Genomic DNA, 23687 nt, shown 5'->3' with positions numbered 1-23687 from the left:
GCCACGGCGCAGACGGGATTTAATGTGTGTCTGCTTTTCCCCCTAACCTTTCCCCTCGCCGGGAAGGGAGAAAAGCAGCTCTCGGCTTTGCAAGGACCAGCCTCCCTCCGACCCCAAAGCTTTCCGGGTGGGCACGGTGGAGCGGGGCCAGCTCCACGCCGGTCCCGCTGTGGAGCGCAGCCGTCCCTCTTGGCCGGCGGTGCCGTTCCGCGGTTGTGCTCGGCTCCCTCGCGCCTCCCCGCTGCGGCCAAGTGGGTGAGGGAGAGCGGCGCTGCTTCCCGGCCCGCCTCCCCTCGCAGTGCCCCACTGCTTGTTAGTTTTCCAAATACTCGGACCCGCGGCGAGGACGCTGTGCTAAGCCGAGCCCAGGCTGGGAGGAGGGCGGGCGGGCAGGGGAGCCCGTTATCCCGGTGGCCGCGTGCCCGGCGAGCGTGCGGCAAGCGAGCCAGGGCTCTGTGGTGCCCAGGGATGCCAGCAGGGACGCAGGGCACCGGCGCTGCCCGCCCTGCACCCCTGCGGCATCCGTCCTCCTCTGCAGCCGCTGATCCATAGCTTGGCTCGAGGGCTGGAGGCTGAACGTGCCCAGCACCTCCTGTTCACAGACCCAACACCAGCCATGGAAAAGCCCCCATGGAGCACATGGAGGAGGAGATGAGCTGGTGGGATGCTGAGAAATGAAGTGAGGGCGGTTAGGGGAAGGAGGAAGAGAAGTCTGCAGGGATTTCTCTCCCTGCCTCCCAGGTCTCAGCTTCATTAGGACCCTTTGGGTCGCTGGCACCATGGTTCCCAGCTCAGCCGGAGAGGCAAGGCGGGGTTGAAGGGAGCAAGGCCGGCACATCGTATCCTTCAGCTCTGGTGGGTGCATCCAAAGGGACATCATGTGGCCGCCACCACGTGATGGAAATCACAGCGACCATCGCATCGGCCCCAAAGTGGGGCTAAGACTCAGGAGGCCTTGGAGCACCCCACGGCCAAGGGAGGTGAGTGTGTCCCATGCCCCCGTCATACACTGAGCTTAACACCCAGGGAGTGGGGCCAGCCCATTGCCACCATCCCTCTGTCTTCTGCAGCAGCCCCAGCTCCTCTCTTCTGGCTTAGGCAAGCCGAGCGGTGCTCCAGGATGCTCAGCGCAGGTCTCAAGCGAAAGGAAGATCCCTAATACTCGGTTTGGTCCCAGTGTGTGCCATCCACTCCGCTCTGGCATCAGCGGGAGCGCGACTGGTGCAGGAAGGCACAGCACAGGTCCCCAGCCTGCCACTGGAAGTGGACATGGCCCCAGAGGAGCCTGGGGGGTTCTGGCTTCAGCAATAAATACAGCAAACAGGAAAAACAAAACAAAACAAAAAAATACAATGCTCACTTTTTTTTTTTCCTAAACTTTAAATATTTTTTTTTCTTTAAAATCTGTTTTCCTCCAGGGCTCTGTCTCTGAAAAGAGCTGCCCTCTCCTTGCGGCGTCTGGGTTGCTTCCTCCAGTCCTGGCCGCAGGATGAGGGAAAAGAAGCAGGGTCAGTTAGAGGAGGTTAGGGCCGGCCTGGCTGCTCCCCGCCGGGCATCACCGGCACGTATGGATTTCCACCAGCCGCTGGCAGGGTTTGCACTTGACGGAGCAGCACCAGTGAAACTTGCAGCTGCACCGTTCCACCACCTCCACCTCGTCCGTGTGAAAGCCCCTGCCGCAGCACATGAGCTCACAGCCATCGATGGCCTTGGAGGTCTTGTTGCACTGGCGCCCGCTGGTGCCCAGCACGCCGTTCTTGAGGTCATGGTCACAAAAGTCGGGGCTGGAGTCCAGATAGACAAGGTCCTCGTCCGTGTGCGGCTTGAACTGGGAGTTCTTGGGCACCAGCACCTTGGTGGAGCCCACTTCGCTCTGCTCGACCTCTGTGGCGCCGTCAAATTTCTCTTTCAGCACGTTGCCCACTTTGCGGAAGGGTGGCATGGCTTTCCAGCATGTCTTGAACTCACACGAGCCCGACACGCCATGGCACTTGCACTCCACTCGCATGTTGTTGAGGATGGCCTGGAGGAGCACACACAAGAGAGGGGACAGGATGGTCAGCCTGGCATGGACAGAGCCCTGCAGCAAAATCAGAGGTCTGGAATAGATGTGCGCACAAGGAATGGGACAGGATGATCAACCCGGGATGCAGGACGTGATGTGCAGCAACCCAGGTCCCCCCATGGGAGCTGATGGCCTTAAGAGGAGCCCAAAGAACCCAACTGGTAGCTGTGGACCCCAAGCAGATCCCGCCAGCCTTACCTTCCTCCCGGCCTCGTTGTTGTGGAGGTTCATGAGCGCCCGGTTGGAAGAGGCGCCTTTGCTCCTCTCGCGGACGTCGACAAAGGACTGTGAGAAGGCCACACCGTAGGCGATGTTGTCGGAGCAGCCTGACCACTGGAAGCCTATAGCACAGAGGGTGCGTGAAACACGCTGCCCACGTTGAAATGCAAATGTATCGGGGAACGTGTCCCCGAGGAGGTTAGGGGAAGGAGAGAGACGCGAGAGCCCCGTGCTCACCCTGCGGGCTGCCCCCTTGCACCGTGCGGTCGCAGCCGCACTTGTCCAGCTCACCACTGCTGCAGGCCCGGGTCACTGCAAAGGCCACCCCTGCTGAAGAGATGGCGTAGACGAAGGCTGCCTCCCGGGTCCCTGCAATGACAGAAGAGGTGGTGGGAAATCCTACCAGCGACACAGGAGCTTTCCAGAGGAGCCTTTTCTGCCCCAAAGCCCATGCAGGAGACCCATGCTCCCTGCTCCCAGGCACGCGCTGAGCATCAAACCTGGCTGAGCATCAAACCAGGGCCAGGCTCAGCAGAGATACTGCAAGACCCTGCGCTGCAGAGAGCTGGGAACAGCGCTGCAGGGTTAAAACCTGAACGTGCTGGACATGGCCTGGCAATCAGGGAGGTAAGTGCTGCATTCATGCATGGGGACAAGCTTTCCAGGAGGGGCTGTTCTGCTGGCCTTGCAGAGCAGCTCCGAACTGCTTGGGAAATCCTTCCTCTGGCCAACACAGCTCTGCTCCCGTGGCCAATTTTCACATTGAGGAACATCTCCCATAGCTTGCACCTACCCGACGTCTTCTTGTACAAGGTTCTGTAGCTCCAGGCACCTCCCCAAAATTGGCCCGCGATGCTCCCCTTTGCCCAGTTTGTCCAAGACCTCCATGCATAAACCTGGGGGGTCTCCTGCATTGTCTGAATCCACTGAGGACACAGCCAGGAGAGCCGGTGAGCAGAGCTTGCCCCTTGCTCTCCAGTCAGGCAGAGGGCAGCTACTTTGGTGGTCGCCAGGCGGCCTTTGGTGGCCAAGCTGCAATCTGGCCCCCAGTGGCGGCTGCGGCCGGGGAGGACCCAGCCAGTGCGGGGACTGAAGCGCCTCCAAGTTATTCGAGGTTAATAGTAGGATCGTGTTGGTGGGTTTGTGCTGTGGCTGCTTAAAAAGAGGCGACTTTTAGTTTCTGGTATTTCTGGTATTTCCAGTCCTGACGCTTCGCAAGGAGAGATCTTCACCCTGGCCTCGAAGGGGAGGGCAAGCCGAACAGGGAGCTGGGGAAGGTTTGGACCTCTGGGTCCTGGGAAGGGAAGAGGGGACAGTGTCCAGCAGAGCAGAGCTGCAAGCAGCACCTGAAGGGAGGTGAGGACGGTCGGGGTCTCTAGAGGTTGAAGAGAGCAGGTTTCCCCTCCAGCTCCACACTCCAAGCCTTGCCAGGTCTCTCCCACTGCGTTCCCATCCCCGTGCTCCCACTCTGCTCCCCGTGGGTCACAGCCCCGTGCTGGATGCCTGGGATGGAAGGGGCCATCCCGGCTCCAGGCCTTTCCCTGGAGCAGCAGTGCGGTGCAGGGAGGACCGCTGTGTTTTTCCTCGCGTTGGGCGGCAGAGGGCTGTCCTCCCCCGGCCTCGCCAGCTCCCTGTGCTCCGCCAGCGCTGCCGGCACAAGAGGCGGGATCCGTCCCGCATCCTGCTGCAGAGGGAGGCTGCTCGGCATGGGGATCAGCCCATGGAGACACTCGTGCTCTTGGGGTCCTCCTTGAACTTGGCATGTTCTTGGGAGAGGAAGGCTGGGCGCCCCAGGCTGCTCCCTCAGCGCCCAGGTGCAATGGGCACCCATGGACGAGGCTCAGGAGAGGATGCACCGGTGTTGGAAGGACATTGAGAGCCTCCATGCACTGCCTCCTACCATGCAGCAAAACCAGCCCCAACCATTCCCTGCCGTAAGCCCCAGCGCTGGGGTCCTGGCAGATAAAATTCATTTTGGAGGCTCCCCACCACCCAGCAAGTCTTGGACGTGTGTCTGCCCAGCTCACCTTGTGTCACCACCTTCCCGAAAACGGGCAGCGTGTCCAGCGTGGAGCAGTTCCAGCGGCGGTTGCGGAACTGGTACTGGCACTCCTCAATGGCCAGCTGGGCGCCACGCCGCACCGAGTCCATCACCTCCAGGTTCCTCTTGCACATCTGCACCTGCCGCTGGATCAAGCCCTTCAGCTTCTCGCAGGTCTCTTCCTCAGAAATGCTCCCCACCGAAGAGAGCTTCGCCAGGTACCTGCAACGACAGCCCCCGCGACCCCTTAGGACACGGCAGCTTTGGGTGTCCCCCCAAGCTGGGGACACCCAACCTCTCCTCCCCGCCTTGAGGAGCGGCCATAGGGGTGTTTTGGGCTGAGCCCAAGCACCATCCCGCCGCATCCCTGGTGCCCCGTCTCGCGGGGAGCCAGTTCCCCTTTGCCTCTATTGCCTGCAAGGGGGAATATTTCCAGCGGTGGTTGAATGTGCCCGATCAGAGGTCTCCTGAGCACCATCACATCCAAGTGCTACTAGGAAAAACCCAGAGGTCTCTGGAGTCAGCCAAAACAAGCAGCACCAACGCTGGGCTGCCAGCTCCAGCTGCCACGCTGCTCCCCCAGCACGGCTGTGCGCTTGTCACCAGCAGACATCTCCCTCCAAAGGACTTTCCTCCCGCAGGATGGCTCCAGGAGAGCTCCTGAGAGCTTTCCCACCAGTGGGGTTTGGAGCAGGGAGGCAGGAGCCGGATGGAGGTGAAACCACCTGCACCAGGCACCTCTGCCGCTGGCCCCGCTTGCCATCACAGCTGCCGGATATTTGTCCAGGTGAGAAATGCTGAGGAGATGGATGTGGGGATGGAGTGGAGGTGGCCCCAACCTTGGGGAAGGATGCGCAGAGCCACTAGAGTGCTGGTGTCATGGGAGCCCCTTCGGAGCGAGCGTCCCACCAGCAATCTCCAGACACGCAGGCAGGATGCTCGATTCCAACACGCTGGATCCGACCGGAGCATCCTGACCCGGCCTCCCCAGCGCAGCCGGCACAGCCCAGCCGCCCGACCCAGTGCCCTGGGATGGGCACTCGCCCTTGTCCTCCTGCCCCAGCCTCACAAAGCCGGGAAGTCCTCAAGGCAGCACTGCCAGCAGAGCCGGGTCCTGCCTCGGGACAGGGCGATCCGCTGCCTTGCGCCGGGAAAACTCACGCTTGCCCCTCAGCTCCGAGGTCCCTGGGAATCGCTGCTCCACGCGGAGAGGCAGGAGTGCCAGGCGCAGGCAGCTTTTTGAGAATCTCATTCCTCGACTCTATGTTTCCCAGCCCTGCAGAGCTTGCGGCTTGCTTTATTTTTATTTTTTTTTTTGCTTGTTTTCTTTCTCCTCCTCCAAGTTACGACATCCTGCAAAGGGCTTTTTGCTTGGAAGCACTGCTTGCCTCCCAGAAGCGACTGTGCAAAAGCGGCCCCTGTTCCCAGGCATCCTGAGAGCCGGATCTGCTGACTTCAGCCACAAAATCCCGTTGTCACGGCCTCTTCCTCCCCTCAGCCCGCCCCAGGAGGAGAGCACAGGCTTTTCCCTTCTGTGCATCAGCAGAATTATTCACCAGCTCGGTTTCACGCATGCAACGGTGAGAACGGCGCCCGGGCTCGTGGAGCCCGCGGGGAGTCTGCGTGGCGCGTTGTCAAGAGCTTGGTGCTCCTCGTGCACACGGAGGTCACTCGGGGCAACGTCCCTTGGCCGCGTTCTCAGCCCCAACCGTGCTTTTAGCCTTTACACCAGCTAAAGAGCCTTGCCCGGGGCTTGCCGCTCCTCTGAGGGCACAGCAGTGCCGGTGGAGGAGCAGCCGCGCAGCTCTCCAAAGCTGAAATCGGGCTCTCCGCCTCCGTGCCAACACCAAATCCCAGCCCAACCACAGGTTGGGCAGAAGGAAGCGATGCCACAGGTGTAACAGCCACCTCAGCCTCAGCTCAGCTTGCGATGGAGGCGTCAGCCCCTTTCCTAATAAACTTCCCAGTTTGGTGGGAATCTCCAGACAATGAGGAGCTATAAATTCAGAGCCTGCAAGGAGAGCAGCATGACAAGGGCCTTTCAAGCCTTTCCAAGCAGATGCGCCTGATAAGACGCCTCCCCAACAAGCACTTAATGCTTTTTGGGATGAAAAAAGCACAAAGGCGAAAGATGCTTCAAAGATGGAAACAGCTCTCCAAGACAGGCTCTGCTAATTTGTTTTGCAAGGCAGGCAAATGGGATGAAACTGTCCAGAATGCTGCTCTGGCTTCTCTCCCCCATGGCAGATCCTCTATGTGCCTCCGCAGCCTGCGCACGTCCCCGTCCTCAAGGGTGGCCACCACTGCACGCCCAAAACGCTCTGGTCCACCAGAGCCACCAGCTCGCCACCCATCTCCTGCTTCCCAGGAGTACTGCCTTCCCAAAGTATTGCTTCTTGGCGAGCTCCCGTCCCGCCCCAGGATGCAGGGGTGAAACCAAGGATGGGTGCAAGGAGCTTTGCCAAGCTCTGGGGTGGCTGAGGAGGCTTTGGTGCAGCTTCGCTCTGCTCCCCGTCCCCACAGGGCAGGGACATCTCACCTTGTCCCCCTCTGGGGCAGGTGCAGGGTTAGGGAAGGGTTAGGGAAAAAGATGCTCTCCCCTCCCCAGCACCCGGGGGTGCTCCCACCCTCCATCCTCCCAGGGATCTTCGTGGGGCCGTGGAGCTCAGGAGGGCCACCAAAACCATCTGCAACAGCCCACAGTCACCATGGCAACCCAGATCCAACACCTCGCCTGGTCCTAAATAGGGAGCTTACTCAAAACTTCATTTTCCTGCATCGAGATGGTAGAAACCTGGGGCAAATCCCTATTCCTGTCGACTCACGTGGACAGCAAGACTGGCATGGCAGGAACAAATGACCCATTCCTGCCCAAGTCATTCATTCAAGCGTCACCTTCTCTCTTCATCACCACATTTATCTTTCTTTTCTCCTGCCTTTTCAATCAGACAAGTCACTTGCAGCACAAACTCCCATTTATTAAGGCCGATGATCTGAGCAGATCAAAATCAGCAGAAAGCACTTTTCTCCTTCTTCACCTGCAGTGTATTGAGCAAAGTCAAAGCTCCATAATTTAGGCACCTGCAGCTGATCCTACCTGCAGGGTGGCAAATAAGGCAACCTCAAAGCCAAGGAAGGATAAGAAGAAGGAAAAAAATTGCTTAAAAATGAAGAAAAGGATAATTTGGAGAGGAAGAACAACAACAAAGCATTAGAAGAGCCATGGAAGTCGGCAGATAGAGCAAGAAGGAGAGGGAAAGGGATTCCCCACCACGGGAGAATGTGGAAATTGGAGTCATGGACAAATCCCCAGTAGAGGAAGGCCACAGAAGATGTGTAAGATGTCATGGAGGGGGCAGAAATGTCACGTTTTCTCTAAACAAACAAGTTTCAGGTGTGAGAGCTGTCTCATTTGGGGAATGTTTCCATGAGGACAGCCAACAGGAGCAACACTTTAATCAGAGACAGTAAAAGGATGAAAGAGCTCTAAAGTTCAACCTTGGCTTGTGCTGTTGAGCAAACACCCAACCCGCCCCACCGCTGCCCTGGAGAAGACCAGGAGGTGAGTCAAGACCCCAAGAGCAGCATCCACTGGGGAAACTTCCTTTGAACACGGAGGAAAGACTTTCCCACGTCTTCACGATTCCAAGGAAGCCCTAAGAAACCTCTCCATCCACAAGGACGAGCTGCAGGAGAGGATGATGGCTCTGAGCAGAGTGAGGTAGATGCTTCCATGGCGAAGCTGAAGGCCGTTTTGGACTCACGGATTCAGGAGCAACCACTAGCCAGGTGCTACAGCGTGAAATGCCATTTCTTGCTGTCACTTGCATTTGCAGCTGTACCCGCAGTTTGCTGCACTTAAATTTATTTTAATAATAATAATTATTATTATTTTAAAGTCAACACGTATTTCTGATGCAGGAAGCTGTCACTTGGGTGCTCCCTCCCTGTGTCCTCCTGGGAGTGGGTGTCACTTGCTGCCCGCTGACATCCCGTGACCGCACCAAGGCCGGGAAGGGCCGTGTGACACACGGGCAGCTCTGGCAGCATCACAGGGGCTGTGGCACCCCTTGAAACTGGGCCATTTTCCACCAAGTTCTGCATGGCCCACCCCACTGCGAGAACAGATGCAACTGGGATAATTCTCCTGAACTTATACCCAAAATAAGCCTGCGGGGAGGGGAGCAGCAGGAGCACGTTGCCCAGGAGCGAGTGCACCTGCCGTGCGGAAAGGCTGGACCCGTTCCTCTCTGGGTGGGAAAGGGGAGAGTCACGAGGACCATTCAAAGAATCTTGCGCTCAACCAAAGCAAGGTGGGCTCGGGGCAAAGCCATGGTGGAAACCAGGGAGATGCACCTTAAAAAAAAGAAGGAAATGGCCTAGGGTTGCTTATTCCAAAGCCTTCACCTGGCAGTGCGTGCTCTGAAGCTGGCCCTTGCTTCCTGCTGAGCCCGGCCCCGAGGCGCCTGCGGAGCCCCGTGCAAGGCTGAGCATCTTGCAGCGCGCTGGGCTGCAAGCCGGGCTCCGAGGGCAGCAACCGGCGGCACCTTCCCCAAACGCAGGCGTGCACCGAGCGAGCTGCGAGCCCCAAACCCAGCACTTCTCACCTGAAATATGACCTCATGGGCTGCAAAGGAGGGAGAAGCCGAGCCTAGCGGTGCCGTGAGCGCCAGACATCCCTGCGAATTCGGAGCCCCGAGGCCCCCATGATGGGCAGCACGTGGAGAAAACCCCCCAGAGAGAGGAAACACCCCCAAAGTTCCCCTCCTTGCCAGGCAGGGAGCATCTTGGGCTGCTCCATGGCAATTTTGGCTGCGTCTCATCCAGCCCCAGGTCCCTCTTGCCTTTACTCGGGCCGAGGCAGCACCGAGGACGCGGCTTGGCGGCAAATGCCGGGCTCGAGCGTTGCGAGGGCGAAGCGCCGGTGGGAATGCGAGTTCGGACAGGTCGAGAGGAGGGAAAAGGCGCTCCGAGCTTAAGCACTAATCCAGCAGGTTTCTGGCAAAGCAGAGCTCGCCGCCCGGCGCCCACACCTAGACGCAGGCCGCGAGAAGTATGCGGAGAGCTGCCGGACGCCTGGGCCCCCCCGGCCTGCGGGAAAAGCCGGGGGAAAGCAGGGGCACGAGACGGGCGGCACGGCGAGCAAAGCTGTGCGAGCCGCGCTCATTCCTCGGATATCTGCTAGCTCCTGGGATCCTCCTAAGCCTGTTTATTGCCTCCGGCAGCTTTTGTTTCTGATGCGAGAAGATAAACAGCGGGAATCGTCCTAATCCTAAAGGCAGAGGATAAAAAGCACCAAGCAGGGCGGGGGGGAGGATGATCCTTTTATCCCGATACATTTGTAACATCCAAAAAAAAAAAAAAAAAAAGGAAAAAAAAAAAGGAAAAAGGGAAAAGAAAAGTCAAGCCCTTCTTTCAAAGGCACTGAAACGGATCTGCTTTTCCTCCCCTGTTGGCAGGAATGAGCCCCCCGCGCTGCCGAGTCCCAGCTGCTTCCCAAAAGCGGCCACAAGGGAGCCGCCGGGATCGCACCTCTGCGCCGGCCGCCCCAGACGCTTCCTTGTGGGACGCTCTCCCTGCGGGAAAAGCTCTGCCCCGCTTCCTGCTACGCTTTCGGCAGGAGCCCGGTGGCTTCAAGACCGTCCCCGTGGTGGCTTGGATCCCCCTGGCTCTCGGAGAAGCTCGCGGCGCGTAAGTCATCCCAAATGTGGGAGAAGGAGAAGGGAGGAGAGGGAAAGGAGGGGTAAATCCCAACACATCTCAGAGAGCTACCCAGGGAAAGCTCATTTTCCCACCAGCAGGACCCTTGGGCCAGTTCTTCCCCAGGGCATACAGGGCATCCTCGGAAAAGCAGTTCCAACGTGGGGTTGGATGCTGGCATGGGGCAAGACGGATGCCTCGTCGGCCTGTAGAGCCGCTTCCCGGTGCACACGAGTTTTCGGCGCCAAGCCCACCTGCCCGCAGGTTGTGGGAGAGCTGCAAGCGCGACGGGAATCACCCCCGGCTGAGCCGCTGCTCCGGCCGCTGGCAGAGCTGGGAATGGGCCGAGCGCTGTGTCCCACCGGCTGCGATCCAAGGGCGGCTGCCGTTGGAAGCGGTGGTGGGGGAAGGCACTGCGGGACCCCAGGCCCCCTGCCATGCAGGTCTCCCCGGAAGATCGTCCCTGCGCCTTGGTGAACACGCAGGAATTTTCCAGAGCCCTTCCTGCCGCCCCCTGTTTACCTTACACGTTATTCCAGTATTTGCTCAGCGGCTTCCCGATGTCACCGGGCTCCTCCACGGCCCACAGCCACCCTCGCTGTCCCCCCCGGCCCACACCGAGCAGACTCCGTCCGTCCATGAAGGAAGCTTGATGGCAGGACGCATTTCCCGGAGTCAAATCCCAAGGCCAGGCAAGCTCCGCTTGGTGCACTTGGCCCCTGCCAAATCTTTCCCGGGAGCAGTGTCCAGTGCTATCTGAGCCTGGATTCAACCTTGGGAGGGTCTCCCTGAGCCGCAAAGTCACCCAGCTGCTCCCGAAGCGCCGGCATCCCCCCAGCCACCCGTCTCCCCGTCTGCCCCGATGCCGACGGCACCTGCTCCATCGCCGCTGCCCCCGGAGCAACAAGTGACGGCGGCGGGTGGCGAGCGGTGCCCGCGGCGGCCGCTACTCACAGCCAGTTGCTGGCGTTGGCGGAGAAGGTGGCGAGGATGATGAGCAGCAAGGAGCGCAGCGAGTACTCCGGGCTCATCCTGGAGCGGAGGAGGAGGAGGAGGAGGAGGAAGGGGAGGAGGAGGCGGCGGCCCCCGGGAGCGGCAGCAGCCGCCGCCGCAGGTGGGCGCCGGGCGGCGGGCACTGCCCGGTGGATGCGCCCGCGGCGGCCGCCGAGCCCGACTGTCAGCGCGGGCGGCCCGTCCCGGGATGGAGCGGCGGGCCGGGGCGGGCCGGGGGCGGGGGCAGCCCCGGGGGCGGCTCCACGCGGGGCGGGTCCCGCCGCCGGGGACACCCCCGGGGCGGGCGCGGGCGGTGCCCGGGGGAGCGCGGGCGCAGCGGCGCGGGGAGCCCGCGCGGGGTGTGCTGCCCTGCAAGGAGAGGGAGACGAGGGCTGCTTCTTCTCTGTCTTTGGAGCTTTGGGCCCCAAAGGGAGTCCTGCGGCGCGGTGGGAAGACTCGGCTCAGGATTGTTTTCCTTGTGCCCCTTCCTTGCCTTTTGGGAGATGCCCAAACTCTGCCAGGATCCTGTGCCCTTGTCCGGTAGCGCCGATGCCGCTCGCTGTGCCGGTTTCTGTGGTTCACAGTCAAGAGCTGGCTCTTGGCTTCGGTGCTTGCAAACTGGCCACCAAGGAAGTGGGAAGCCCTGGTTTGACCTGGTTTCTATCCACAGGGAACATCCCTGGGGATGGGGTCGCAGATCCCCTTGTTGCCCTTGCATAGCCAGCCACAGTGCTGACTGCGCTGTGTACATGGGAGGTGACACTCAGCCAAGGCTCAAGCGTTAAGTCCTCATTGGAGGTTGTCTAGAAAGGGCAGTAGATTCCCCAAGGGTCCTGGCAGGGCTTATGGAGGCCTGGTTTGCCCCCACTTCTCCATCCTTCTCTTGTGATCTGCCCAGGTGGACATCTGCCCCGGCCTTCCTCAGGCTTCCCATGGACTGAGTGTTGAGTCAAGTTCTCGGAAGGCAAGATAAGGTAAAGGGAAGGGGAGGTTGGAGGTTCTTGGGTGGTTCCTGAGAGCGATATGGGTGTTTGGGAATATCATGTTTTGGAGTGTTATTTCCACACAACAGGAAAAGCCAGAGGGTCAGCAGGAGCCGTTGGGCTGGGCTCAGCACTGGTGCTCTGTAGGGTCCCACAGGAGTGCAAGGCACCATCCTATGGGCCATGCTGGTTGGTGGCCTCCACAGTGTGAGGAGCATCCTTGCACCAGGTACTCCTGGCCCCAAGGCCAGCATGCCCGCAGCAGGGTCTGCCTTGAGCTTCTCTTGGACAGGATGAGGAGGGTTGGAGCATGTCCACCTGCTGCCACAAAGGACCATCCAAATTCACAGAGCGGGCAGAGGGAAGGCGGACAGAGCCGCACCCGGCGTGAGTCAGCCCCAAGGGAAGTGGCCTGTGAGCTGTCTGTGGAGATGATAAGAGTGCAGCGGGGTGGGCAGGGTGTTTATTTTACTGACTCCACGGTGGAGGAGATGAGTGCGAATGGATGAGATTTGGAAACAGCTGCTCATGGGGGAGACAGGGGCCCTGGTCTTTTGAATGATGCCCATGTGGAGCTACTCCTTCTTTGCAGGTGCCTCCTGCAGATTGAGCGCTTTTTGGCTCTTTTCCCAAAACGACTTCAAGCAGAGCTTATTTAGGGGATGGAATGACCTGGATGCAGCAAAGGGCTTAAGCTGGTGCCAGGTTTTCTGGCCCTGTTCATTGGTGCAGCAGGGATGTTTCCCTTGCTGCCCGCCTGGGACCGTGTCCACAGGGTGAAAAGCCCTTGTGACCTCCAGCATGGCTTGGTGCTCGCATCCCCAGCCACGCAAGGCTGATTCCAGTGCTGCTTGGACCTCTGAAGATGAGCACAGTTGGGTAGGGTTTCTCAAGCCTGCCCAGGTGCTTCTGATCTCGAATGACTGTGGAAATTGCCATCTCTATATGACAGAGGAGGACCAGGTCCCAGCAGTGACAGTGGAGGTCTGTTTTGCAACCCCAGGACTGAATCTACTGTCCAGACATGAAAGGACAGAGCTTGTGAAGGTCTATGGAGACCCCACGCTCAAGACAGACAGGCAGGCAGCATGATGGCTTGATCTCTGGATCTGACCGTCTCCGGGTCACACAATCCGTAGGAGATATTTTACACTTTCTTCTGGACTGGCTGATGTCCCTGGGGTTTATCAAGCAGGGGTCGAAGTGGGGTGGCCTGCAAATCTGGACACTGGTTTCGGCCATGGGAGAAGTGTGAGAAAGAGCAAGGCCAAACTCACCAACGAATCTGCGCGTGCGGGGCTTGGCGCTGAATAGGAATAAATCCTGTTTTGAACTTAATGGAACATAAATATCAGACACTTAGCAACAGTACGTGTATTAATCCTGTCCCGGAGAAAGGAGAAGCTGTTCTGAGAGCCTCCAAAGCAGAAAACACAGGACAATTGTACTCCTTTATAGAAACTTGTGGTTTTTCTGATGAAATTTATTTCAAACTATCCAAACATTTTGGAGCTGCTCTGATGCCTGCTCAGAGCAGGGGCTGTATAGGAGCGTGGCTCGCAAACAGAAGCAGCTTTGCAAAGATGAAAATTCCTCCGACAAAAGAACTGTGTCCAGGGCATTATGAACGGGAAGCGAGCTGTGCTCACTGCAACCTGGTCAGCCAGGATGTGTGAAAAGCAGGATGACGGTGGTGATAAAATCCTTACTTGTAAGGATTATTATTATTTTCAGCCTGCAGCTCTGCGCGGATTGCATGCTCGGCGATGGGCATGGATTTGCAGTGAGTTTTCGGAAAGCATGGGCTCAGGTGTTCGATCCAAGAAAGTCTGTGCATGAAAATCAAGATGGAAGAGCCAGCAAATTCGGAGCTTCTTGTCCAGTATGACATGGGGAAAAATGCTCAAGATTTAGGATCTCTGCTTCTGCATGTGGCAAGCGTGCCCTGGATTTGGGAGCGTTGCCCGTGCGGGAGTTTAAGAGCATCCCTGAGCATCATGAGCTCTTTCCAACAATACCAGCGTGAGAAGAGACAACTTTTGAACCCGCCAAAAATACCCCTTTTCATAGGGCTGCGAATGAATTGTCCCTTGGCTTGTGCTGTCTTCAAAGCAGATTGTGTCCCCCTTCCAGGACTTAAAATACACCGCAACTGGCTTCCCTGCTCTGCCAGGTGCCGTCCAAACCAAACAGTGCTGCTGAAACGAATCTCAGCCAAGGTGCTGGACCCCCTGGGTGTAAATGGCAGTGCATGTGCAGCAAGCCGGAGTGACAGCCAGCTCCTGCAACCTTTGCCCTACTCACCCGGTCTGAGGAGAAGGCGAGATCACTGGATGGATGGATACATAACACCACAACCAACTCCTCTTCAGTGCTTATTATACCTCCAGGCATTTGGGATCACCAAGACTTCATCTCTCATCACGGGTGTTGGAGGGGGAAGCTGTGCTCATATGGGTAGGGGAAGGGGAAGCATGGTCTTCCAAGCTGGCCATGGCCAGGAGAGGACTTGTAGAAACATTGCCTAGAAAGCTAAGGATGACTCGAGTTGGTAAGAGCCCCCTAGATGCCACAGAACCAGATGGTAATCTCAATGGAAGAGTTTGCCAGCCTTGACTCTTCATTTCACCTGTTAATCAGCCTATGTCCAGCCACCCATGGCTTTCAATGGAGTTGAAGACATTCATCGCACTGCAGATAACAACCTTGTCCTGCATTGTATTTGGGTGCTGGTGTTGCCCTGTCTGTCTTGTGTGATGGTTTTCCAAGGAGGCTGTGGGGATGTGTCCAGATGCTGTTGTTTCCTGGTGCTGCCCAACGTGCCACCCAACCTGACACCCACGAGCTCTTGCTGGTGTGTCTTTGTCCAGCTGACTTACTCCCTGCTAGGGAATGGCTAGTCACAGTACAAGGGAAATCTGATTCCAGGGAAAGGGATGGGGGAAGCTGCCCCATTTTGTAATGGGGATAGCCTGACCATGTGGCGTCTGGCAAGGCTCTACCACTTGCCTCTAAGACCATTGTTCTCTGACCACTTTTTCTTGCTTATGTGGACATAGCCTGCTTGAAGATACCAACTCTGGCGGGGGGAAGGAGTAGAAGAAAATCAAGGAACAGAGAAGGGCTGACTAGGATATTGGGTCTACTGACAGCAAATTGCTGATGGAGAAAATCCTCTGAATGTTAGTGATCAAGAAAAACTGGGCCATAGAGTCCCAAGAGAGAGCCTGTAACTTCTTTCCAGGACAAGGGCAGAAGCAAGTGACATGTGTTGTGCCAGGCGAGAAGTCCCAAGACCAGGTTCCTTGCTGGATCTCAACCAAGGCATCTGGCTTTTCCATGAATAAATTCTCCAGTCCTCATCTTGACAGTGGGGCACCTGAATTGCTTTTGCAAAGCTCTTCAAAGGCCATAAGGATTACCAATAAGGAGCTGTTTCTTCTGTCTTCGACTACATCAGACCCTGTGGTGCAGCATGGCTATTTTTGGAGGGCATTAACCTGTCTTCCCACATCCCTGCATGGCGTATGCTTTAAATGAGGACAATGTGTCCCTTCTGTATCCCTTTCCATGGATTTTCAGTGCTACACTTTGTGTTGAACCATCTCTCTTATTGCCCTAAGGTACAATCCACATCCACAACACAGAGGCAGCAGGAAGGTGATGTGTGAGCAGCCTACTGGCATCTTCTGGAGAGTTGGTCCTTCTCTTGATGGGGTCTCTGACGTGCCTGTGGAGCAAAGTGTTGGCTCTTGCTCTCCAATTTCTTTTGCTACCAGCTGACCACAGTGTGTGAGCAGGACACTGACTCCTGGCTGAGGTGAAATGCTGGACTAGGCTTTGGAAAATACCCTGGGAACAGGTTGCTGCACTCGGACCAGCACCAAGTCCACCGTCTTGCCCAAGCACAGTCAATAATTGCATCCAATTCCATACCACAAACCTGGTTGCTCCTAAAACCCGTCAGAGCTGAACCTCATACAGAGTTGTTGGGCTGTCTGAGGATCTTGGACTCTATTCTGAGTGGGACACTTCTTTGTATTTTAAGTAATGTTCTTTTCAGTAAGGACTAATTAAACAACGGAGCAGGAAATGTAAGAGACTGTAAAATCCCCTCAGCTGTCCTGTGCATTTCTATGTAAATATGATGGTGAAAAGATGAAAACAAAAGCATTTAGAGACAAAGACAAGTAAGGGACCTGGTGATGCAGCAGTGAAAAATCTACACTTTGTTATAATCAAGCAAAACCACTGTGTTTATCCTCTGTCTTGGAGGATTTTGGGCAATTATTCATAGGCGGGGGGAGAAGCCACATAGAAATCAGAATAGTCCAGATTTTTGCTAAAATATTTGTACAAATCAGGTTATTCAACTACAGCAGAGGGCTTCATTTGAGGCTGTTGTTTCTGAAATTATCCTGCAAAACTGGAAGGACCGTAAATGCTTGGCTTTAATAGCTAGCTGCATACAATGCAAACCTAATCAGTGAAGCTTGAAAGGTCTGTGACAGGGGAGAAAGGCAGAGTTTTATGGCTCTTTCTACTGAAGTTGTAGGGAAGGCTGCATGAGAAAGCTGCCCAATGCACGGGGAGAAATACAACCACAGAGCTCCCATCCGCTGAAGCCGCTTTGCCAGTAGAGGCAACAGGGACAGTGTTTTATCAGCCGCCTTTCACCTGAGTTAGGAGGAACTGCAGCATAGAGGTCTCATCTCACCCAACCTCCCTGGCGTGCCAGGGTGGCCTCCTCCACCTTCAGCTGCCGGCTGCATGGCTTTGGGGCAGGGACCCAGCAGAAACAATCCCAGCAATCCAGGGAAGAGTTGGGGGGTCACCCCGTCTAAGTTTCGGTTTTGCCTCCAGCAAAGGCTAAAAATGTTCCACATCACTTAGAGGTGTCAGATTGTTTAGCCGTAGGCTGGGGACGGCCCTAAGAGCATCTCAGTTACACATTACCCTGAATATCTCAGCAAATTACTTGCAGCTAATTGAAACGAAGGAAATGTGGCGGCTTGGCTTACGCCGTAGGCTGAATATAGCAACGCGCCCACCAAATCTTGCACTAATCATAAATCAGGATTTATCATCCCACCTGGCAAATATTGACCTCAGTGCTTTTCTCCTACGTTGATAGAGCAGTGTTTGTCCCAGCTAAAGTCGAGCGTTTCTTATGAACATTTCAGCTCTGGAAGTGCGGAGCCTCTAAATCATCTAAGATATGTGCCCCAGGATCCCAAATCCTTCGGTCAGTGGTTTTCAACCTGCTCTGCAGAGTCTGATTCTTCTGTTTTTTTTTTTCCCTATGGCAATGTAGCTCCTTCTAAAGCAATTGAATTGTACTGATAAGAGACTCCAAGTTGATGAGTTACTTTCATGGACCCTGCATAAGTAGGGATTTGTGGAACAGAGGTTCAAAAGTGCAGATTCAAGAGATACATGACAGACAGTCTCTCGTCTCACTGAATGAAAGGGGTTCCTGCATCACTGGACAGATGTGCTCCAGAAAATTTCATAGCAAATGTCACCAAGAACAGGAACACTGAAGGCAACAAGAGGCTGTGAGTACTTGGGGAACTTGTGTTCACCTACCAGTTCAGCTCAAAGTTGGGAAAAAGTCATGTAATTGAGAGGACATGAAGTCACTCGCTGTCAATGTGTGCATCGACTGCCTCTCCCCACCACATGGACAGTGCAGGGACATTCAACCTTGGAGATTTCCATCTGTGGCAAGGCGCTTTGGTGCAATAGGGTGGCCAAAGCCTGGGGATCGAGTCCAGCTGGTTCTCAACTGGGAGCAGGGATCTGTAGTGCTGAAATTTCTCTGGAGCAGAGCAAAGAGATGGGTCTTAAACACCAGAAAACCAGAGTGACTGGGAAAAATGCAGCGGGGCTCAGACACAGGAAATTTAGGAAGGAGACAGGATCAGAGAGGTACATGTTTGCAGTCTCACTCAGGTTAATGGGAAAGAAGGAAGTGGGAATGGGAAAGCATAAAAGAGAGTAGAGACTCCAGGACTTCTTAGAGAAACTTGAATAACAAGTGGGAAGAGAGCAAAATGAGGGGCAGTGTTGTCCATGCCTCCATTTTTCATTTGCTCCTTTTGCAGTGATCAGTACTTAGGAAGTGATCAGTACTTAACTGTAGCCACCTGTGCAATAGGCATCAGTAGGAAGCCGATTGGCCAGGTTCGTTATGAAAAAGGCCTTCATGAGCTGCTTGCTAGGTTGGGGCAAGCCCCTTGAGCATCTTTCCAGGGTAGCTATGGCAGGAGCTCAAGCTACTGAAGGCCACAATATTGCTGCCACAGATGCTAAAAGGCCTAAGTCCAGCCTCCAGTTGCGGTGAGAGACCCATTAGGCCCAATGGATTCTCAATTGAGGCTCAATGGATTCCCAGCTGTAAGTACTCATGTTGATACACATGTCCTCTTCCATCCTGAACGCACTGTACAAAGTGACAGACCTTTTATGAACTGGTTGACATTTGGATGTGATGGTGGCACTGCTTTCTCTTGAAGGCATCTCTTGGGCTTTCATGTGAGTGCAGGATCACTGAGGATTTTCTGAGGCACGAATTCATGGAGACCACGTCAAGGGGGAGAGCGTCCAGTTTGCAGTGGCCAGGTGTGTGCTGGCTAGGACACGCCACTAGAGGGGGACACATCCATGTGTAATGGGACATGGCCACCAGCCACGAACGTGGACCTTCAGAGTGGACATGGTGCGTTGGTGGCCATGTGGCCTCTGTGGATCATCGCCATCTAAGACCTCCTGCGCCCTGGTTGCCTATAGCGCTGTGTGGCCATGGGAGCTCATACCTGGCCATGGGAGGGCAACCTTCCTGTAAAACACCGAGACCGTTTTGATGGTGGTGGAGTCAATACCCATGGTGGAAGAGGGAGAAACCTTGCTCATCTCTCTCACTGTTAGCATCACTCTGAAGTTTGTCTGGCCTTTTCCCGGTTTGCAGCGTGGTCCTGTGCTGAGTCTGCTCAGCACTTGGGGTAGGATGCAACCTGTGGGGAAGATCTGGATCAGCCCTGACATGGCAAGCCAGCGATTGCTTGTGTTGGGCTCCTATTGCAACGGTCTCTGGGTCAGTGGCATGGTTCAAAGAGTTCCTATGTCTCTGCACAGCCAGTCCCCAGGCTGGACAAGCTACTGCTAAAAGGAGTTACCCAAGTGTTATCTCATATCCTGGGTTTTCATGCCAGATTCTGGACTTGCACTTCTGGTTGGATTTGTGACACCTCAGGAGCCTCAGGACATGTCTCTCATGGTGTTCCTCCACCTGCTCCAGCAGCTCCAAGCCACCTCTGACCAGGACAGGCAATAAAGATGCACCTTACAAAATCCCTCACTTTGTCTACAGGGTTGGCAAAGCTCAGCCATGACTGCAAAACGGCCAGGCATTGTGCCTGGAGAAGGAGGAGACAGAGCCCCAGCCTCTCAACCTCATCAAGCAGCCTATGCTGTTCCATGGCTCCCGCTGCTGCATATCCCCGCTCATCCCCGCTGCCGGCAAGCGAAACCCTGCGTGTGCGTGGGAAGAGGAGGAATGTCCAGCATGTCTGTCTGTGGGATGATGTGCCAGGTGTGTGGGAGGGTGGATGATGAGAGAGCTCCCGGGCGGGCGAGCGTGACGGTGCGGAGCAGTGCGGGCACGCATGTCGGTGTGTGTCCGTGCATGAAGGGTTCGGACACGAGGGATCATCCGGGAAGGGGGTCGGTGCAACCCCATCCATGTGGGTTTTGGGGTGGATGGAGCTCTGTGTGTGTGTGTGTGCTGAAGGTGCCTGATATCCAATTCACTGATTCTACGTGAGTGAGAGGCTCAGATGGAGACTCCTACTCAGGAGACAGGAATTACACGATACAAATTCCAGCCTCTCATCCCAAACTCACAGAGATGTTCTCCAAGGCTCAGCTGTCTCCTTGAGGTGAAACAGCATTGCTGCCACACAGCCATGGATGTCTCATGGATGTCTTCTGTCAACTGAGAAACATCAGAGCCATCTCCCAGACCTGAAACCTACTGGGACCTACAAGAAGACATGTCCTTTCTGCCGGGAGAACTGCAAATATGTTGGGGGCCCAATGGACTTCTCCCTAACCTGTAGCTATTTTATTTATTTACTTATTTATCTATTTATTTTAAATAGAACAAATCCTTCCTTGATGGGCACGCTAATCTGGAGTACATAAAGATATCTTGGGGTGCTGGGGACTTAGCTGCAGGCCAGAGAGGGCTCGCTCTTAGTTCCACTGTAATTAGTGGATGGTTGACCAAGTAAACGCTCTTATGTGTAGTGAGAACCTCTCAGAAAATGTGCTGCCAGCAGCTTCAGTTGGCTGGTGTCTGCACGTTGCTGTCCTCCTGCCATGCCCAGAGCCACATCCTCATGCCCTGTTCATTGTGACAACCCTGCTGTCCTCATACAGGAATTAAAACACATTTTTGCTCAGTAGGATATGAACACTGTGAACCTTTTTCTTGTTGGTTTTGATGATAGTGGGAGATCCAGGTACCTATAGATGCACGTAGAAACTCAGCGAACATTTCGGAGTCTCTGCATTAAGAATCTTTTCTCTTTTTCTGATGTCAAAACTGAAGCAGTGGTTGCCCAGTTTCTGATTGACAGCTCATCTTTTGGCCCATAACCTGCAGTAGCACAAAAAACAAAAAGCCCCAATTTGCTTTCTTTGCTGAATGAAGATGCACATTTAAAAAGCTTCTCTTGCAAACCTCACATTTTCTTCAGCTGCTTTGCCCTAAGTCCCAGAGGTTTTGTTTGTTTGTTTGTTTCTCATCTGATAGCAAACAAAACAAAACAAAACAAAAAAAAAAAAAAAAGAAGACTTTAATTCCAAACTCTGTTAAATGAATTGGGAGTGATGGCTTGTGATTCCCAGCAGATACTAAGCAGTGGAATTACTTTGCATTGTACTGACTGATTTACTGAATCCTGCAGTCGTTTCTTCTAATCAAATGGAAGGTGTTCTAAACTGCTAGATTTATTGCTAAATGAACTCCTCTATAGCATAAAGGATTACAAATCTCCACAATCGATTGCACAATGAATAACTCCTTTTATCACTCCAGAGAAATATAAGGATGGGATTTCAGGCCATTAATTTTTATGGGAGTTCAGTCCTAGGGCTCCTTGGGGAGCTTTGAAAATCACAGCCCTTAATTTTTAATTTTCAGGCCTTATAAACAATGCTATTTATTTGGGTGTGCCTGTGAGCTGAGGGCCAGTCAAACATCAGTTCTTCGTAGGCCCTGCCAAACACTGGATCTTGCGGAGTTTATTATTTTAATCTGTAATTACAGCGGAAGAGTCGAGCCCTGATGCACAGCCCATTTCTCTGCTGGCTTTTCCCTGGTCCCTGACCTCGCTTGGCTGCAGTTGGTAGGGGACCCACCCCCCAGATCTGTGAAGAGGGTCAGAGATGGGATGTGTAAGAGCCAAAAGGGTAGTCTGGGGAGGAGAGCTTGTTCCTGCTGGGCCTAGGCGCTTGTGGACCTTGAAGTGACAGCTGGGGCTTGGAGGAGCCAAAGTGAGTTTTGGAGGAGCTGTAGGTGAGCAATGCCTCCAGGGCTGCTCCCATGGAGGTCCTCCCTGTGGATGCTGTGACTTCCAGGATGGGGAAGTAGCTGAGAAAATCAGGGGTGAAGCAGCTCTCTGCCCATCTCAGTGAGGGGACAGGAGGCAGGAGAGCCTGGAGTGCTCTGGTGTTTGCTCTGGTAGAGATCATGGGAGTTTGATCTTTGTCCTGGATCGCCTGCAGCCAAGATTGGAGTTGGCATCCCATCCATGCCCGAAGCAGATTTGGAAATGGGAACCTCTACCGTGACCTTTATCTTTCTCAAGAGACATGGCATTGAATTCCATAATTCCCTCGGGGAAGAGGCATCCGCCCAGAAGGGTGTTGTGTGGCCTGCCCTGCAGTGGCTGGATTGCCCTGGCTCACATCTTTCCAGCCTGGATTTACCTCTTGCTCCCTCTTGGTGCTGCCAGGTGCTCGGAGAGACCCACCGCTGCTGGGGGGTCCCATCTGGTGCAGCCCTGTGCCACAGGAACTGGTGGACGTGGCCAGGCACCAACTTCACCGAGGTGGTGCTCATCAAGGGAGAACGTATCTGCCCAGAGCTTTGCTCTTACCTCACCTTCTGCAGGAGCTCTGCGGCTTGAAATGAAACACAAATCCTTGGGACTGGACTGAGTAGCAGCATTGGAGCAGAAAGCCAGGGAAAGTCTGAGAAAAAGAGCGGGGAATGAAAGACATCCGCCCATGTCTGCCAAAGGCAAAGGAGAGGGATGTGAGTTGTCTCCCCTCCCTTTTTGGCTGTCTGTGGTTTGCCACCTTGGCTGTTTGTGACAAGGAGACAGTTTGTGGTTCTCCTCATTTGAGGTGGCCAGGGATCCCCATCCGCTCAAAGTCAGGCTTGGGAAATGCAGGTGGAAACTTTCAGTATCTGAGGCATGAAGGCAGGTAGGACATGGAAATGTGGAGGCTGGGTGTTTGGGATGTCCCTAAGGCACCAGTGCGCTGGGGGACACCGCGACATCTGGGAGCTTCCTGGTGGTAGAGTGGAAGGAAGGACCTTCCTATCCTTGGAAGTCCTATCTAGCCAATGGGCACTGCAGGTCTGTGAGGTCCTCCCTAACCCCTTGCAGGAGCCATTCCCAGAGGCACCCTGGAGAATAGTCATCTGCCAGGGCTTCTCTCTCCTCCTGCTCCCCTCTGAGAAATGGGCAGAGAGCAGCCTCGACGTCCCCAGAAGCTGCTTGGAGCCCAAAGCAAGCTCGAAACCAACAGGCAACGTTGGGGTCCAGCACCCTAGGGATGCTCCTAGGCACGAGGAAGTCCCTAACATCTCCCAGGCCTCCGTGGATTCAGGTGGGGGAACTTTCCAGTGACCCCTCGCTGCCAGGTGAAGCCGTGTTTGTGCAGTTGCCCGGCGGATGAGATGTATTTATAGCTGTTGTTAAATCATAATCGTGCAGCTGAGGGACTGGGCCGCTTCCAAGGACTGCTCACGCCGATCTGGCGGCGGATGGAGGCAGGTTACATATTTACACATTAGTTGAAAATGTGGATTCTTTCCCCCTGGGGCTCAGAATGGCTCATAGGCAGCTGCTCCAGCCATCAACTCAGAGCGTATTTATTTGTGTTTTTTCAAACATTTAGTCAGTATTTACACAATAGACGCAATATTAGTAATATCTGCAATAATTTATATGGCACCAAATGGGATTTCTCACGGCCAATGGGCTGTCAGGGGACTTGGCCCCTGCTCCCTGTTAAAAGCTCAAAAAAAGTACAAATTAACAAGCCGTAAAATAACATCTTCATATTAAAAAAAAAAAAATAAAATATGGCCAGATCCAGGCGGGTGCTGAGTGACTGTGACAGTCCTGAGGTTGCTGGGAATGGAGGACGCTCAACATTTGTAGAAATCGTGCTCGCCTGCACGGGTTTGTACAATGGGTTGTTTGCTGCCGCTCTAGCCTGGACTTCAGTGTCATCCTCTGATGGCCATGGTGGGAGCAAATGATCCCGCAGAGCCTTGAGAGGTGTTGGAAAGCTCCCGTCTTCCTCATTTCACGCTGCTGAGCTCCATCCGCAGGTGCCCTTGGCGAAAGTTGGTGACAGGAGGCAGCTAAGTGTTGGAGCAGAG

General features: G+C 55.0%; 1 protein-coding gene and 1 long non-coding RNA gene across 3 annotated transcripts; one reads left to right on the top strand and one right to left on the bottom strand.

Annotated features, from left to right (window-relative positions):
* Positions 1–1446: 1446 nt before the first annotated feature.
* On the bottom strand, positions 1447–11205 carry WNT4 (Wnt family member 4). 2 transcript variants are annotated; one of them, XM_026050998.1, is made up of 5 exons: positions 10980–11205; positions 4312–4547; positions 2522–2653; positions 2264–2406; positions 1447–2023 (listed from the first exon to the last, which is right to left on the bottom strand). In XM_026050998.1, exons 1-5 carry the CDS (start codon positions 11054–11056, stop codon positions 1556–1558), a joined length of 1056 nt encoding a protein of 351 aa, XP_025906783.1. In that variant the 5' UTR covers positions 11057–11205; the 3' UTR covers positions 1447–1555. The 2 variants fall into 2 exon arrangements, with proteins under 2 accessions (XP_025906783.1, XP_025906784.1); XM_026050999.1 differs by lacking the exon at positions 10980–11205 and adding an exon at positions 5487–5536.
* A 7089-nt stretch (positions 11206–18294) lies between these two features.
* LOC112957401 lies at positions 18295–20749 on the top strand. The gene is made up of 2 exons (XR_003251218.1): positions 18295–19595; positions 19909–20749. It is a non-coding gene; the product is annotated as an uncharacterized LOC112957401 (long non-coding RNA).
* The last annotated feature ends 2938 nt before the right edge of the window (positions 20750–23687 follow it).

Source organism: Nothoprocta perdicaria, unplaced genomic scaffold, assembly GCF_003342845.1.
Source record: "Nothoprocta perdicaria isolate Ctin4 unplaced genomic scaffold, notPer1 scaffold_72, whole genome shotgun sequence".
NCBI classification, from domain to species: Eukaryota; Metazoa; Chordata; class Aves; order Tinamiformes; family Tinamidae; genus Nothoprocta; species Nothoprocta perdicaria.
The sequence above is the reverse complement of the archived record's forward strand: the minus strand, read 5'-3'. Positions and strand labels throughout refer to the sequence as shown.

Excerpts from the sequence above, each read along its gene's own strand:
- WNT4 (XM_026050998.1), bottom strand. The coding sequence starts at position 11,056 with ATGAGCCCGGAGTACTCGCTGCGCTCCTTGCTGCTCATCATCCTCGCC. Across the intron at positions 4,548-10,979 it reads GCCAACGCCAGCAACTGGCT|GTACCTGGCGAAGCTCTCTT; the intron begins GTGAGTAGCGGC and ends CTGTCGTTGCAG. Across the intron at positions 2,407-2,521 it reads GCAAGGGGGCAGCCCGCAGG|GCTTCCAGTGGTCAGGCTGC; the intron begins GTGAGCACGGGG and ends TCTGTGCTATAG.